The sequence below is a fragment of the Oncorhynchus nerka genome, linkage group LG9a, assembly GCF_034236695.1.
Source record: "Oncorhynchus nerka isolate Pitt River linkage group LG9a, Oner_Uvic_2.0, whole genome shotgun sequence".
Lineage (NCBI taxonomy): Eukaryota > Metazoa > Chordata > Actinopteri > Salmoniformes > Salmonidae > Oncorhynchus > Oncorhynchus nerka.
Window position 1 is genome coordinate 20,707,181 of NC_088404.1, and position 15,290 is coordinate 20,722,470.

The 15,290-nt window shown below is 42.2% G+C and overlaps 1 protein-coding gene across 1 annotated transcript in view; it reads right to left on the reverse strand.

Moving 5' to 3' along the window:
• Positions 1 to 761: 761 nt before the first annotated feature.
• Positions 762 to 15,290, reverse strand: part of far1 (fatty acyl CoA reductase 1) — a 45,660-nt gene continuing 31,131 nt past the window's right edge. Inside the window, exons 9-12 of the mRNA XM_029643846.2 lie at positions 14,763 to 14,934; positions 10,550 to 10,679; positions 10,067 to 10,194; positions 762 to 5,053 (exon numbers count right to left, since the gene is read on the reverse strand). Of these exons, the coding sequence (XP_029499706.2) occupies positions 4,891 to 5,053; positions 10,067 to 10,194; positions 10,550 to 10,679; positions 14,763 to 14,934 (593 nt within the window). The 3' untranslated portion in view covers positions 762 to 4,890. The remainder of the gene's footprint in view (positions 5,054 to 10,066; positions 10,195 to 10,549; positions 10,680 to 14,762; positions 14,935 to 15,290) is intronic.

The following is a 15,290-nucleotide window of genomic DNA, read 5'->3' on the forward strand; positions in this document are numbered from 1 at the left end:
TCTAGGTAAACTTATACTCTGTATAAGTAATAGACAATATGAGTTCATAAGAAGAAATTGTGTGACAGGACAAGGAGTAATAAAATGTTAATGAACACCATTCCAACTGGGCAGGAACAAATGGGTTGTGGACTGTGTAAACACATAAGGTCGTTAGCCTATGGTTGACCCAACTGAAACTTAGCTCTGGGGTTTTTAGATAAGGCAGTGAGTGCATTCCTAGTGTGTCTGTTAATTAAAACTGTCAGTTCAGTGGTGATCGATAATGTTGAGGGGTCAAAAGTTATCTGGGAGTGTGTTAGTAAGTTAGAATGAACTTTTCACCTTACTTTGTCCCGGTCGAGAGGAGGGGGTTCGGTTAAGGCAGTGAAATTACGTCATGATCTGTATATAAACTGATGCATGTGTTTGCGCGCTCCGAGAATAAATTCTATTACCTATTATTTAAAGACTGGTCTGCGTCTATTTTATGCAAACAAGAAATCTTACAAATTCTCATAAAATAGATTAAGGGCTTTCAATTGATGAAAGCACATTGTCATAATTAAATTATACTAACAGACAAATAAGCACCCACCAAATTAGTAGCATCAGTAGTAGTAGTAGTATTACTGGAATGATAAAGCAGTATTACCAGCTCCTCTCTACAAAAGGGGTGACCACTGGAGTAAGGCAAAGCTTTTAAGACCAAAGCTATGGCGAGTTATTTTTCAACAGCACAACATAAAATATTGAATTTCAAGAAGAAAACTTCCAGCAAACATGATTTAACAGAGTTTATTCCTTCTTTTTGGTTTACAAACAAAAAGGCACCCATTGATTGTTTTAAACATTTACCTTGACTGTGGAAAGAGCTTTTACACCGTCAATGAAATATGCAGAGCGCATACTCGGGAACATTAACTGAGGGTCATGGTAAAGACAACAAATTGGTTATAGGGTACAGATCTTTCTAGGGGACTACATTCTACAATTATACGAGGAAACAGGACAACAAAACATTTGCAGGCAGTCAAAAGGCAAGAGGAATATATTACATTAAATCTCATTTCTGTCCAGACGGGTATTGGAATATGATGCTTTAAACCGGAAAGAATGTAAAAGTTCGATGTGCAATGCTCTTCGAATAGAAGAGCATTAGAATGATCCAGTAATATGAATCCCTAGCAACACAAACAGAAGTAGTAGAAGGGGTCTGCTCCACTCCCTTACTTCACTGGCAAGACAAGTTCCTAAGAAATTCTGAATTGGCAGTTCCATTGCAAGACAAGTTTAACAATACTACATAGCAAGCCACATACCAGAAAAAACCCACTATTACACACTAAAATCTTCAAATCCAATACAGAAACTGGATTTTAAAAAAGCAAGTGAAAGCAAGGATCCCTTTCTAAATGTGGTGCTTAACAGTTATTACAACAGACTTGTCAAGTTATTAATTCATATTAAAATAGAAGCAACTACATTATTCCCTTAACTTTCAGGAATCTTAGGTATTTCAGTAATTGTGCAAAAAGTCAGGCTGTGTTAACTATTTCATTTTGTGAAAAATGGTACACTTAAAACAACTGACAATAGAATTGATAAAACAGTTTAAACAGAATGCAGTAAATCCCACATGTAAAGTAAAATGGTAACCAGCAGCTGAAGTTGTATCAGGTGAATTGTGTTTCCTCAAGCTTTTCGCTTCAGTAAATAAATGGCCATGTAATATTAATTGTTGTTTAATAGCATAAAAATACTTTTTAAGCCAGATCTTGAAGTCTACCTAGAGTTGTACACAAACGGATTAGAACACATAGATCGGAGTGCTCTTTTTAAGTTTCAACTAGATAGTATAGCCACAAAGTCAAAATTGGCAATATCGTAAAAGTTTATCGAAACAAAAATGTGCTTTTTGGTCTTCATTTAAGGTTAGGCATAAGGTTGGCAGTGTGTTCAAGGCTAGGCTTAAAATCCTATTTCAAGAGGCAAAATTGTAGAAATAGACTGGGTTTATTACTTTGTGGCTGTGGTAACTAATGACAAACATTAATATTTTGTCATAGACAAGTTTAGGCACAATTCACACAAACCTCCCAGAAAGTGGATCACTTACTAATCTTATTCCCAATGGATCATGTGAGCACAGATCAAAAGGACTATTTTATAATCTGGCCAAACATCCATGATACAGTTGAAGTTGGAAGTTTACATTCACTTATGTTGGAGTCATTAAAACTTGTTTTTCAACCACGCCACACATTTCTTGTTAACACACTATAGTTTTGGCAAGTCAGTTAGGACATCTACTTGTGCATGAAACAAGTCATTTTTCCAACAATTGTTTACAGACAGATTATTTCACTTATAATTCACTGTATCACAATTCTAGTGGGTCAGAAGTTTACATACACTAAGTTGACTGTGCCTTTAAACAGCTTGGAAAATTCCAGAAAATGATGTCATGGCTTTAGAAGCTTCTGATAGGCTAATTGACATAATTTGAATCAATTGGAGGTGTACCTGTGAATGTATTTCAAGGCCTACCTTCAAACTTTGCTTGACATCATTGGAAAAACAAAAGAAATCAGCCAAGCAATTTCCAAACGCCTGAAGATACCACGTTCATCTCAACAAACAATAGTACGCAAGTATAAACACCATGGGACCACGCAGCCGTCATATCGCTCAGGAAGGAGACACGTTCTGTCTCCTAGAGATTAATGTACTTTGGTGCGAGAAGTGCAAATCAATCCCAGAACAACAGCAAAGGACCCTGTGAAGATGCTGGAGGAAACAGGTACAAAAGTATCTATATCCACAATAAAACGAGTCCTATATTGACATAACCTGAATGGCCGCTCAGGAAGGAAGAAGCCACTGCTCCAAAACCGCCATAAAAAAGCCAGACTACGGTTTGCAACTGCACATGGGGACAAAGATTGTGCTTTTTGGAGAAATGTCCTCTGGTCCGATGAAACAAAAATAGAACAGTTTGGCCCTAATGACCATCGTTATGCTTGGAGGAAAAAGGGGGAGGCTTGCAAGCCGAAGAACACCATCCCAACCGTGAAGCACAGGGTTGGCAGCATCATGTTGTGGGGGTGCTCTGCTGCAGGAGGGACTGGTGCACTTCACAGAATAGATTGCATCATGAGGGAGGAAAATGAAGTGGATATATTGAAGCAACATCTCAAGACATCAGTTAGGAAGTTAAAGCTTGGTCGCAAATGGGTCTTCCAAATGGCCAATGACCCCAAGCATACTTCCAAAGTTGTGGCAAAATGGCTTAAGGACAACAAAGTCAAGGTATTGGAGTGGCCATCACAAAGCCCTGACTTCAATCCTATAGAAAATGTGTAGGCAGAACTGAAAAAGCATGTGTGAGCAAGGAGGCCGACAAACCTGACTCCGTTACACCAGCTCTGTCAGGAGGAACGGGCCAAAATTCACCCAACTTATTGTGGGAAGCTTGTGGAAGGCTCCCCGAAACGTTTGACCCAAGTTCAACAATTTAAAGGCAATGCTACCAAATGCTAATTGAGTGTATGTAAACTTCTGACCCACTGGGAATGTGATGAAAGAAATAAAAGCTGAAATAAATCATCCTCTCTACTATTATTCTGACATTTCACATTCTTAAAACAAAGGTGTGATCCTAACTGACCAAAGACAGGGAATTTTTACTAGGATTAAATGAGTTTAAATGTATTTGGCTAAGGTGTATGTAAACCTCCGACTTCAACTGTATGTATAAGTGACTATATGACAATTGGACATTCCAAATGAATGTCATACAGCATACAACCACAGGAAAGTGCACAGTAAGTCCAACATGTTAAGACAATATGTACAAGACAACATGGAAAATGGACAAGTAAAAAAAGCTTAAAATGTTACAAGTGCCCATCAACCCAGGCAAACATTGGATAAAGACCACCTTTGAAAGTTATTATAGCATGAGACAGGGATAAAGGTGTTCGGAAGAGAAGAGGCCTCTCCCCATGCATGGAATATCCCAAACTCGACAACAGGCAAAACATGTGAGATGCATAAGCAGAACACAACACTCCCATTTCAGACAGTTAAATAAATGACCAACATGGGGAAAGACAGTTACTCATTCTTTTAAAATGGACATAGATGCACATTTCTGATAGCTGTCATCAGTGAAAGCAGTGTAAAGAGCCCTTAGACTACCTACCCAAACTATCCAAAATCAAGTCCTTTGAGCAGTTGCCTGATCTGAGCTACATGAGCTATGAGGTATTTGGGCCAGAATTATAAGCGGACAGTCCAGTCAGAAATGGTTTGAAAATTGTTTTAAAACAATTCAAAAATACATAGCTCTGCAAGGTCAGCTGATGCAAGATAATCATACCTGTTAGGGACTGTAAAAAGCCTATCTTTTACCATCTACCTCTTGCTTGATCATGTCATTGTGTAATAGTCATTGCCACCATCAAGCATACAGTATATGGGTGCCTTTACCCCTATTCAAGCAGGAAAATGTAAACTGTTAATCAAAACCACCGCCTGACCACCCTGGGGGCTGTCAGCAAAGCAATGCTCCATCTCCATGACAACCAAACTAGGCATCAATAACTCTGTTTGGCTGACTATCAATGTAGTCAGCCAAAGACCAGGGGCCTGATTAGATTCATGCTTAGTCAAATGTAGTTCTACCCCTCACATCAGGGATCACACTGCAAAGAAAAGGGGACATTTCACATACAGTAGATTAATAGTATGTCAGACACTTAAGTAACTCAAAATATTATAGGATTTGCAGAGCCTTGTCGGATACATAGCTATCTGAAGGGGGGCTGGGCAAGAGGGAGAGAAGTCGGACTGGGGCTGCTGGATTGAGGAGAGTGGATGGGGTCAAGGTGAGTACACCACGTGGACTCAGTATTTCATGGTGCTGGATGCTCGGAAATAGGACAGGAACTTAAAGCAGAGGCTGACCACAATGTACCAGATGTTCCTGGCCATCTGGGACCGAGCGATGAACACTCGCCAGATGAACACGACCAGGACCGTGTTGAATGTGTAGCGGATGTTCCTCAACCTGAAACATACAAGAGGATGACAAGCTTTTGTTTTATGACCAGAGCCTAGTTGCCATGGAGATCAGTTTGCGGTAAATTAAGAAATACATTGAAGTGTTCTTGGTAGCTTGCATGTAGATGCATTCACCTGCATTCTCAGAAGATTAGCAAATACATCAACTAGCTAGGAAAATGTATCTGCTGCAATACAATTTAGCAGGAATAGGACATTTAAATGGATACTTCGGGATTTTGGCAATGAAGCCCTTTATCTACTTCCCCAGAGAGATGACAAAGCATCCCTTTAAATATAACTTTTCCTGATGACACATGTAATAGACATTTAGCCTTTGAATATTGTGAGCAAAGATGAATGTTAAAGCAGAGGATACCAGGGAAACGTTTGGTTACATTTGGCTATTGTTTAAATATTGTGCATCACGCGCAATGAGCCAAGAGATTGAAAATACAAGCAACAGAACCTACCGGAGCCGCAAAAAGTTGGGTAAACAACACTTTCCTGTGGATACCCCATCTCATCTCTTTCCGCCAAAAGGACTCACAGCATGTACAACCAGTAAAATAAGTGTAAATATTGTATTCAACATTCTGGCTTGTAGAGGGACTATTGTGTATTTTTTAGGGCGACTTCAGTCAGACTGAAAATCTGATGTTTAGGCAAAGTAGGTAGAATGTTATTTTTGTTGGTCTAGTACGCCCTTAGCGAATGAGCTGGTATTCAGGCAAGAGATTCGGGGTTGTCTTGGCAGGCGGACAAAGTCTTTGTATATTTGTCTTATTGTGTCACCACTTCCCCACTTCCTCCAGGGCTGGCTGTCTTTTGGAGGGGCTATTTTGTCACCACTTCCCCACTTCCTCCAGGGCTGGCTGTCTTTTGGAGGGGCTATTTTGTCACCACTTCCCCACTTCCTCGAGGCTGGCTGTCTTTTGGAGGGGCTATTTTGTCACCACTTCCCCACTTCCTCGAGGCTGGCTGTCTTTTGGAGGGGCTATTTTGTCACCACTTCCCCACTTCCTCGAGGCTGGCTGTCTTTTGGAGGGGCTATTTTGTCACCACTTCCCCACTTCCTCCAGGGCTGGCTGTCTTTTGGAGGGGCTATTTTGTCACCACTTCCCCACTTCCTCCAGGGCTGGCTGTCTTTTGGAGGGGCTATTTTGATTAGAGAACAGCGGCAAGTCTTATGAATTCACGTGTGCTTTTGCATGCTAATTATCACAAATGTGTTTCCATTTTTCAAAGCGTGTTTCATCTTGAGTGAGCCATCTTACAAAGCATGTTTAACCATGAGTGTGCCATCTTACAACGTGTGTGAATATACACTTAGTGGCCAATTTATTAGGTACACCCATCTAGTACCGGGTTGGACCCCCTTTGTCTCCAGAACAGCCTGAATTCTTTGGGGAGTGGAAACGTTACTCGATTGGGTTGCAGACAAAACATTATTTTTACCCTCCTCAGCCCTCGCGCTAGCCACTTTATCTGAGATACCCCAGTCGAAACCGGATGCAGTTTGATTGCCATCTTAAGTGGACATCCAATTCAATAACGTTGCCCCCTTGGCCCCTCAAATTTGGCACGAGGGAGCAAGTGAAGAACTTTTATCACTTGTGGGGTTAATATGACCCACAATTCAACGCAAACTGTAGTCACGTGTCATACTCCAGTAGATGCGAAGTGTCAAATTGAATCAACATGGCTGCATTTTTTGGCATGTCAGACATTGATTTTAGCGTTGGCAAATTGGCTTAGTCTCGTTGTGAGGAGTTTATAAAAATGTAGATAGCGTCAAACATATTTTTGGGAATAAATAACCAAACTATAAAACTAGCTAGCCAGCTATGGGTAACTGTAGCTAGCTTGTTACCTGCCAGGAGTACTATTTTTTTGTTTGTCGCACCATTCTCGGTAAACCCTAGACACTGTCGTGCGTGAAAAGCCCAGGAGGCTGGTAGTTTGAGATACCGGAACTGGCGCACCTGGCACAGATGATCACACGCTCAAAGTTGCTTAGGTCACTCGTTTTGCCCACCCTAACATTCAATCAAACAGTAACTGAATGGCTCGATGCCTGCTTTATATAGCAAGCCATGGCCACGTGACTCATGTCTGTAAGAGCGAAAATAAATGATGAATGGGGTGGTGTACCTAATGAACTGGCCTCAGTGTACATGGTCTAAAGTTTGCATGAGATTCTCCTAGAGGTGTTTTACATGCAAGGCTTGAGTCTTAGATACTTATGCCCCGCCCTCCTTTCGGAAAAGCTGACCACGACTCCATTTAGTTGATCCCTGCCTACAGAAAGAAACTAAAACAAGAAGCTCCCACGCTGAGGTCTGTTCAACGCTGGTCCGACCAATCTGATTCCACACTCCAAGACTGCTTCCATCACGTGGACTGGGATATGTTCCGTATTGCGTCAGACGACAACATTGACGAATACGCTGATTCGGTGTGCGAGTTCATTAGAACGTGCGTTGAAGATGTCGTTCCCATAGCAACGATTAAAACATTCCCAAACCAGAAACCGTGGATTGATGGCAGCATTCGCGTGAAACTGAAAGCGCGAACCACTGCTTTTAATCAGGGCAAGGTGACTGGAAACATGACCGAATACAAACAGTGTACCTATTCCCTCCGCAAGGCAATCAAACAAGCTAAGCGTCAGTATAGAGACAAAGTAGAATCTCAATTCAACGGCTCAGACACAAGAGGTATGTGGCAGGGTCTACAGTCAATCACGGATTACAAAAAGAAAACCAGCACTGTCACGGACCAGGATGTCTTGCTCCAGGCAGACTAAATAACTTTTTTGCCCGCTTTGATGACAATACAGTGCCACTGACAGTGACCGCAACTAAAACATGCGGACTCTCCTTCACTGCAGCCGACGTGAGGAAAACATTTAAATGTCTCAACCCTCGCAAGGCTGCAGGCCCAGACGGCATCCCCAGCCGCGCCCTCAGAGCATGCGCAGACCAGCTGGCTGGTGTGTTTACGGACATATTCAATCAATCCCTATCCCAGTCTGTTGTTCCCACATGCTTCAAGAGGGCCACCATTGTTCCTGTTCCCAAGAAAGCTAAGGTAACTGAGCTAAACGACTACCGCCACGTAGCACTCACTTCCGTCATCATGAAGTGCTTTGAGAGACTAGTCAAGGACCATATCACCTCCACCCTACCTGACACCCTAAACCCACTCCAATTTGCTTACCGCCCAAATAGGTCCACAGACGATGCAATCTCAACCACACTGCACACTGCCCTAACCCATCTGGACAAGAGGAATACCTATGTGAGAATGCTGTTCATCGACTACAGCTCGGCATTTAACACCATAGTGCCCTCCAAGCTCGTCATCAAGCTCGAGACTCTGGGTCTCGACCCCGCCCTGTGCAACTGGGTACTGGACTTCCTGACGGGCCGCCCCCAGGTGGTGAGGGTAGGCAACAACATCTCCACCCCGCTGATCCTCAACACTGGGGCCCCACAAGGGTGCGTTCTGAGCCCTCTCCTGTACTCCCTGTTCACCCACGACTGCGTGGCCACGCACGCCTCCAACTCAATCATCAAGTTTGCGGACGACACAACAGTGGTAGGCTTGATTACCTACAACGACGAGACGGCCTACAGGGAGGAGGTGAGGGCCCTCGGAGTGTGGTGTCAGGAAAATAACCTCACACTCAACGTCAACAAAACTAAGGAGATGATTGTGGACTTCAGGAAACAGCAGAGGGAACACCCCCCTATCCACATCGATGGAACAGTAGTGGAGAGGGTAGTAAGTTTTAAGTTCCTCGGCGTACACATCACAGACAAACTGAATTGGCCCACCCACACAGACAGCATCGTGAAGAAGGCGCAGCAGCGCCTCTTCAACCTCAAGAGGCTGAAGAAATTCGGCTTGTCACCAAAAGCACTCACAAATTTCTACAGATGCACAATCGAGAGCATCCTGTCGGGCTGTATCACCGCCTGGTACGGCAACTGCTCCGCCCACAACCGTAAGGCTCTCCAGAGGGTAGTGAGGTCTGCACAACGCATCACCGGGGGCAAACTACCTGCCCTCCAGGACACCTACACCACCCGATGTCACAGGATGGCCATAAAGATCATCAAGGACAGCAACCACCCGAGCCACTGCCTGTTCACCCCGCTATCATCCAGAAGGCGAGGTCAGTACAGGTGCATCAAAGCTGGGACAGAGAGACTGAAAAACAGCTTCTATCTCAAGGCCATCAGACTATTAAACAGCCACCACTAACATTGAGTGGCTGCTGCCAACACACGGACTCAACTCCAGCCACTTTAATAATGTGAATTGATGGGAAATGATGTCAAATATATCACTAGCCACTTTAAACAATGCTACCTAATATAATGTTTACATACCCTACATTATTCATCTCATATGTATACGTATATACTGTACTCTATATCATCTACTGCATCCTTATGTAATACATGTATCACTAGCCACTTTAACTATACCACTTTGTTTACATACTCATCTCATATGTATATACTGCACTCAATACCATCTACTGTATCTTGCCTATGCCGCTCTGTACCATCACTCATTCATATATCTTTATGTACATATTCTTTATCCCCTTACACTTGTGTCTATAAGGTAGTAGTTTTGGAATTGTTAGCTAGATTACTTGTTGGTTATTACTGCATTGTTGGAACTAGAAGCACAAGCATTTCGCTACACTCGCACTAACATCTGCTAACCATGTATGTGACAAATAAAATTTGATTTGATTTATTGCCCTGCTACTAATTCATTGTATGTGTCCTCTAAGCCCTAGTCCTAGCCAAGGTTTATCTGGGGTTATGATTTCTATGTATTGTTGGTTGTGTTAATCAACATTGGCACGGTTTAATTATGTTTTACATCGTTCATTTGAAAGGACCTGTGTTTAGTTTAGTTCCGAGGACCTCCCCTAAGCATATAAAAAATGTGGCATAGTCAAGTTAACACGTGTAGATAGAGACATTTATCTTACTTGTTGAGGTGTTTACGTGCTGCTGGCAGGCCGGACTCAGCCTCGTTCAGGACATACTTCTTAGTCCCCATGCAGTAGTTCTCCATGTACTCTGCCCAGTTCAGCTGTCGCACGTCAAAGTTGAATGTCTGGACCAAAAAAAACATCAAGAGTATTTAATATTGTAAGGATAGGCATTGAGCAACTATGTAGTAGAGGAAAAATGTCTACAAAAGTACAATATGAAACATTATCACTAGGTTTCTGGACCAACGTATATTCACTGTGCATTTCAGCCAGGCCTCGAAAATCCAACACAATTACTCCATTCAAAACCAAGCTGAATAATTCAATTGTGCTTCGGCTACAATCTCAAACAAACATACTCCATTCGTCTGTCTGCCACTCTAACAGCGTGTGTGTCCTACAAGTGTGTGTGTCCTAGAAGTGTGTGTATACGTGGGTCCTACAAGTGTGTGACTGGTGGGTGGGCATAAAGCATACCCTCTTGTCATCAGCACCCATCTGGTTCATGAGCATGGTGACGTTGTCATTTTTCCACACCCACGAATGGCTCGTGAAGTACTCCAGCACCATCATGGCCCTGTGCAGCCTAGTAATGGTCTTCATCATCCTGCCGTGGTAACAGGGTAGAGGCAGGTATTAGGTAGGTATAGCTGGCACTGAGCCATCAAGAGTGGTTTTCATTTGTTTTATATACACAGGACTAGTCAAAAGTTTGGACACACCTACAAATTCTGGGGGGTTTCTTTATTTTTACTATTTTATACATTGTAGAATAATAGTGAAGACATCTAAACTATGAAATAACACATATGGAATCATGTAATAACCAAAAAAAGTGTTAAACAAATCTATTTTAGATTCTTCTGAATCAGGCCTTCATGGTCGAATTGCTGCAAAGAAACCACTACTAAAGGACACCAATAATAAGAAGAGCCTTGCTTGGGCAAAGAAACACGAGCAATGGATATTAGACCGGTGGAAATCTGTCCTTTGTGAGACGCTGAGTAGGTGAACGGATGATTTCCGCATGTGTGGTTCCCACCGTGAAGCATGGAGGAGGTGGTGTGATGGTGCTTTGCTGGTTATACTGTCAGTGATTTATTTAGAATTCAAGGCACATTTAACCAGCATGGCCACCACAGCATTCTGCAGCGATACACCATCCCATCTGGTTTGTGGTTAGTGGGGACTATCATTTGTTTTTCAACCGGAAAATGACCCAACACATACCTTCAGGCTGTGTAAGGGATATTTGACCAAGAAAGAGAGTGATGGAGTGCTGCATCAGATGACCTGCCCTCCACAATCACCCGTCCTCAACCCAATTGAGATGGTTTGGGATGAGTTGGTTCGCAGAGTAAAGGAAAAGCAGCCAACAAGTGCTCAGCATATGTGGGAACTCCTTCAAAACGGTTGGTTACGACATGATTCCATGTGGTATTTCATAGTTTAGATGTCTTCACTATTATTCTACAATGTAGAACATTGTAAAAATAAAGAAAAACCTCTGAATGAGTAGGTGTCCACCCCTTTACTTTTTCCACATTTTGTTATGTTACAAATTGGGATTCAAATGGATTTAAATGGTATTTTGCTTGACAGCCATTTTCAGGTCTTGCCCTATATCTTTAAGCCGATTTAAGTCAAAACTCTTAACTAGGACACTCAGGAAGATTCAATGTCGTCTTGGGAAGCAACTCCATTGTATATTTAGCCTATTTTAGATTTTACGTTATTGTCCTGCTGAAAGGAGAATGTGTCTCCCAGTGTTGGAAAGCAGACAAGCAGGTTTTTCTATAGGATTTTGCCTGTGCTTAGCTCTATTCAGTTTATTTTTATCCCCCCAAAAATCTCCCTAGTCCTTGCCGATGATGAGCATACTCATAACATGATGCAGTCACCACCATGCTATGAAATTGGAAGAGTGGCACTCAGTGATGTGTTGTGTTTGCCCCAAACATAATTCAGGACAAAAAGTTTTCATTATTACTTTAGTGCCTTATTGCAAACAGCATGCATGTTTTAGTTTTTAAAGTCACCATGGGCCTCATGGTAAAATCTGTGTGCAGTTTGCTTTTTCTCCGGCAACTGAGTTAAGGATGCCTGTATCTTTGTAGTGAACTGGGTGTGTTGATACACCATCAAAAGCACAATTAATAACTTCACCCTGCTCAAAGGGGTATTCAGTGTCTGCTTTTATTTGATTTGTTTGATTTTTTATCCATCTACCAATAGGTAGATTTTTCTTGCTTGAGAAATTGCTCTTTGCTAAGGGAGTAAACGTTATTTATAACTATTTATAAAATCGAACCCCTGAAATGAAAATGGATGGCTCTCCCTTCAGTAAAATATATTTGACCAAGAGTAAGGGTGGAAATATCTCCTTTATAGTAAAAGCATTGCATGAATCTATCATCATACTTGTGTTTTATAAACATTACATGCAATTCTATGTAATTCTACATATCAGAATATTTTAAATAGCACACAAATGACTGAAGTTACATGCTAAGAATGGACAGAAAAAGGCCTGTGTGTTCACGTTATCATATTTATACAATGCCATATCAGTGTCTTGTTTGCAAAGAAACTGTCCCTGTTTACAAATAATTAAAATCGAGACGTCATTAGGAATCTGAGCGTGGTACTTTCGAAAGTTAGGCCTACCTTGCCACCCCAGACAGGATATGTCTACCGAAGCTTTAACTGCTGTTCTTCCATGGCTTAACCCAACGAGGTCACAAGTGTTTCCCTAAAAGCTGTCTGGTTTTAAACATTTTCTATTGTATAGAAAGTGAATAGCTTAATCAATTGATAGTGACAGAATTAGACTACTTCCCAAGCAAAGTCAGCCTCTGAACGTCAAAGGAAACAATGATATCCCTGTATGCAGAGGGTCACATCTTTCCTATGTATTTTAAAGCTGGTTTATAGCATAAAACATCGACTTCAAGTTTCAGCACCAAAAATGTAAGTTACCTGAATCTGTCTTATTACGAGTTCAGTAACTCTTTATTAATACATAAATGGGCAATAAACATAGCTTGCTACTATAATTGATTTGATGTAAAACTATCAAATTTGACCTCCGGTCTCCCTTCTCATCTTCGCGCTCTCCTTCACAAACTGAGTAGAACATAGGCTAGGCCTTATCATAAATGATTTTCGGAAGTAACTTTTGACTCTCCTCCTGAACTGCCACCGTAGCCCTACACAGCACAGCCATTGGTTAAGCAGTACACAAAAAGGTTTTTGATCAGCAAGAGCAGAGCAGACTGGGGCTCAGGGTTGGAATATCCATTGCAGTGTGTAATACAGCCTAGTTTTATTTACACCTTCCCAGCAGCTATCTTAGAAATATAACTTTGCTCTGTGCTTCTCCAAGCATGCATTTCGTAACCTATAGGCTATGGATCAGTTGATTGAGGCAACACTAAATAGCCTATTGGCGCAAATGAAATTGCGCACCCAGTGGAGAATCAGAGATCATTTCATTGCTGAAATGTTTCTGGTTTACGATCAACTTGTGGGGATCAATACTGTAAGCGTCAGGTACCAAACACTTGTTTAGACTGAACCATGGCCTTGGTGCTAAATGAAACAATAGGTGGGGATTGTGAGTAAGTCTATCCAATGACTCACTGATAAATTGACAGTGTTTCCAATGGCTTGTGAGATCGTACATTACTGCCAGCGCATTACATTTGTCCCACAATGTGCTTCATTAAGCACAGGAATAGGGCTACCAAGAATAGAAGGGTTGATGGGCCAATGAATAAAGGACAGGTGTTTGGTACCTGGTATTAATCAAAACTAGTTCCATGGTGCCTCTCAAATGTAGAGATAAGCTTGGAGAGTGGAGGAGGATGAGCAGATCACTCCCAGGTTACTTCAGAAGACTTAATGGCTCAGAAAAACACAAAGGTCACAACAAAAGGGGTGGGGGGTTAATTCCACAAAGCAAAAGCGACTGGATAAACTCCACATCTGAGCAGAGCCATATGATTCAACTGAATTAAAAAAATCACAAATGCAGTACCAGGCAAAAAGGGTCAAACAAAAACGGACAAAAATAAATTACAACAATAAAACATTCCTGATGCATGCTTTAGACAGGAACCCATGCTTGTCATGATGACACGGTAGCCTGTCAGCAGCCAGCCAAGTCCGATGACAAAGTTGAGCAAACGTTTGGTCGTTGCTTCTGCCCCACGACCAGCACCCAGTGGTGGAGGGGAGAGAGGGGTTGAGAGGGCACTGTAGTAGACCTTACCCGGGATTCTGACCCGTGGCCCTGAGCTACCCGTCATACAACAGGGCGGGAAGAGTGACTCACTGTGGTCCTGTACTGATTGGTTAAGAGGTTGGACCGCAGGTTAACATTTGGGTGCCTGAAAGCCTGCTCTAAGGGGTTGGTCTTGAAGGTCATGTTTATACAGTACTCTGCAGAGAGAATACGACATCACAGGAGGAAGGAATTCAATGCTAGGACACATTGAGGTAACACAGAGGGCTAAGAGTGCAGAACCCAGCTCTAAAAAGGTATATGGATGGCTTATACACCCCCCCCCCCCCCCCCCCAAGACATTGGACAGAAGCATGACATCGCTGGAACAGGTTCAGTACATTGGGCTACACTGAGCGAGAATGCAGAGGGAGATGGAGTGTGACCGAGCGGGGTGTCATTTACCTGGGCTCTCTTCCCGTCATCCTGAGGCAGAGATCATAAAGGAAGGCTGGTGCCTTGTGGCTTACAGCGATCCAGTACTGATTGATAAGGTGATTGGTTGTGAGATTTACATTGGGCCGCCTGAAGGCCTGCTCGAGGGGGTTCCTCTTGAAAGTGGATATAACATGGTACTCTAAGAGACAAAAGATAGGGGGTTCAACAGGGGTAATGTTGGCACAACCACTAATTTCTACCAAAGTGGAAAGAAAGAGTTAAGCAGCAAGCGTACGACAAGCGGCAACAGATGTTTGGTTTAGACAAAATACCTTTGAAGTGCTTTTAACAATGATTATTTTTAACCGTACAAGTTATTGAAGAAGACTAGGGGTATTACAAAACAACGGAGCAAATATAGACTTCAAAGTAAGTCTAATGAATGCAGAAATGCAATGTTAACAACAAAGTGATTTCACCTGAAAGATTTTAAAAGCACAAAAAATCTATGGCAAATGAGTAACAAATATATTGACATTTACTACAACAAACGCA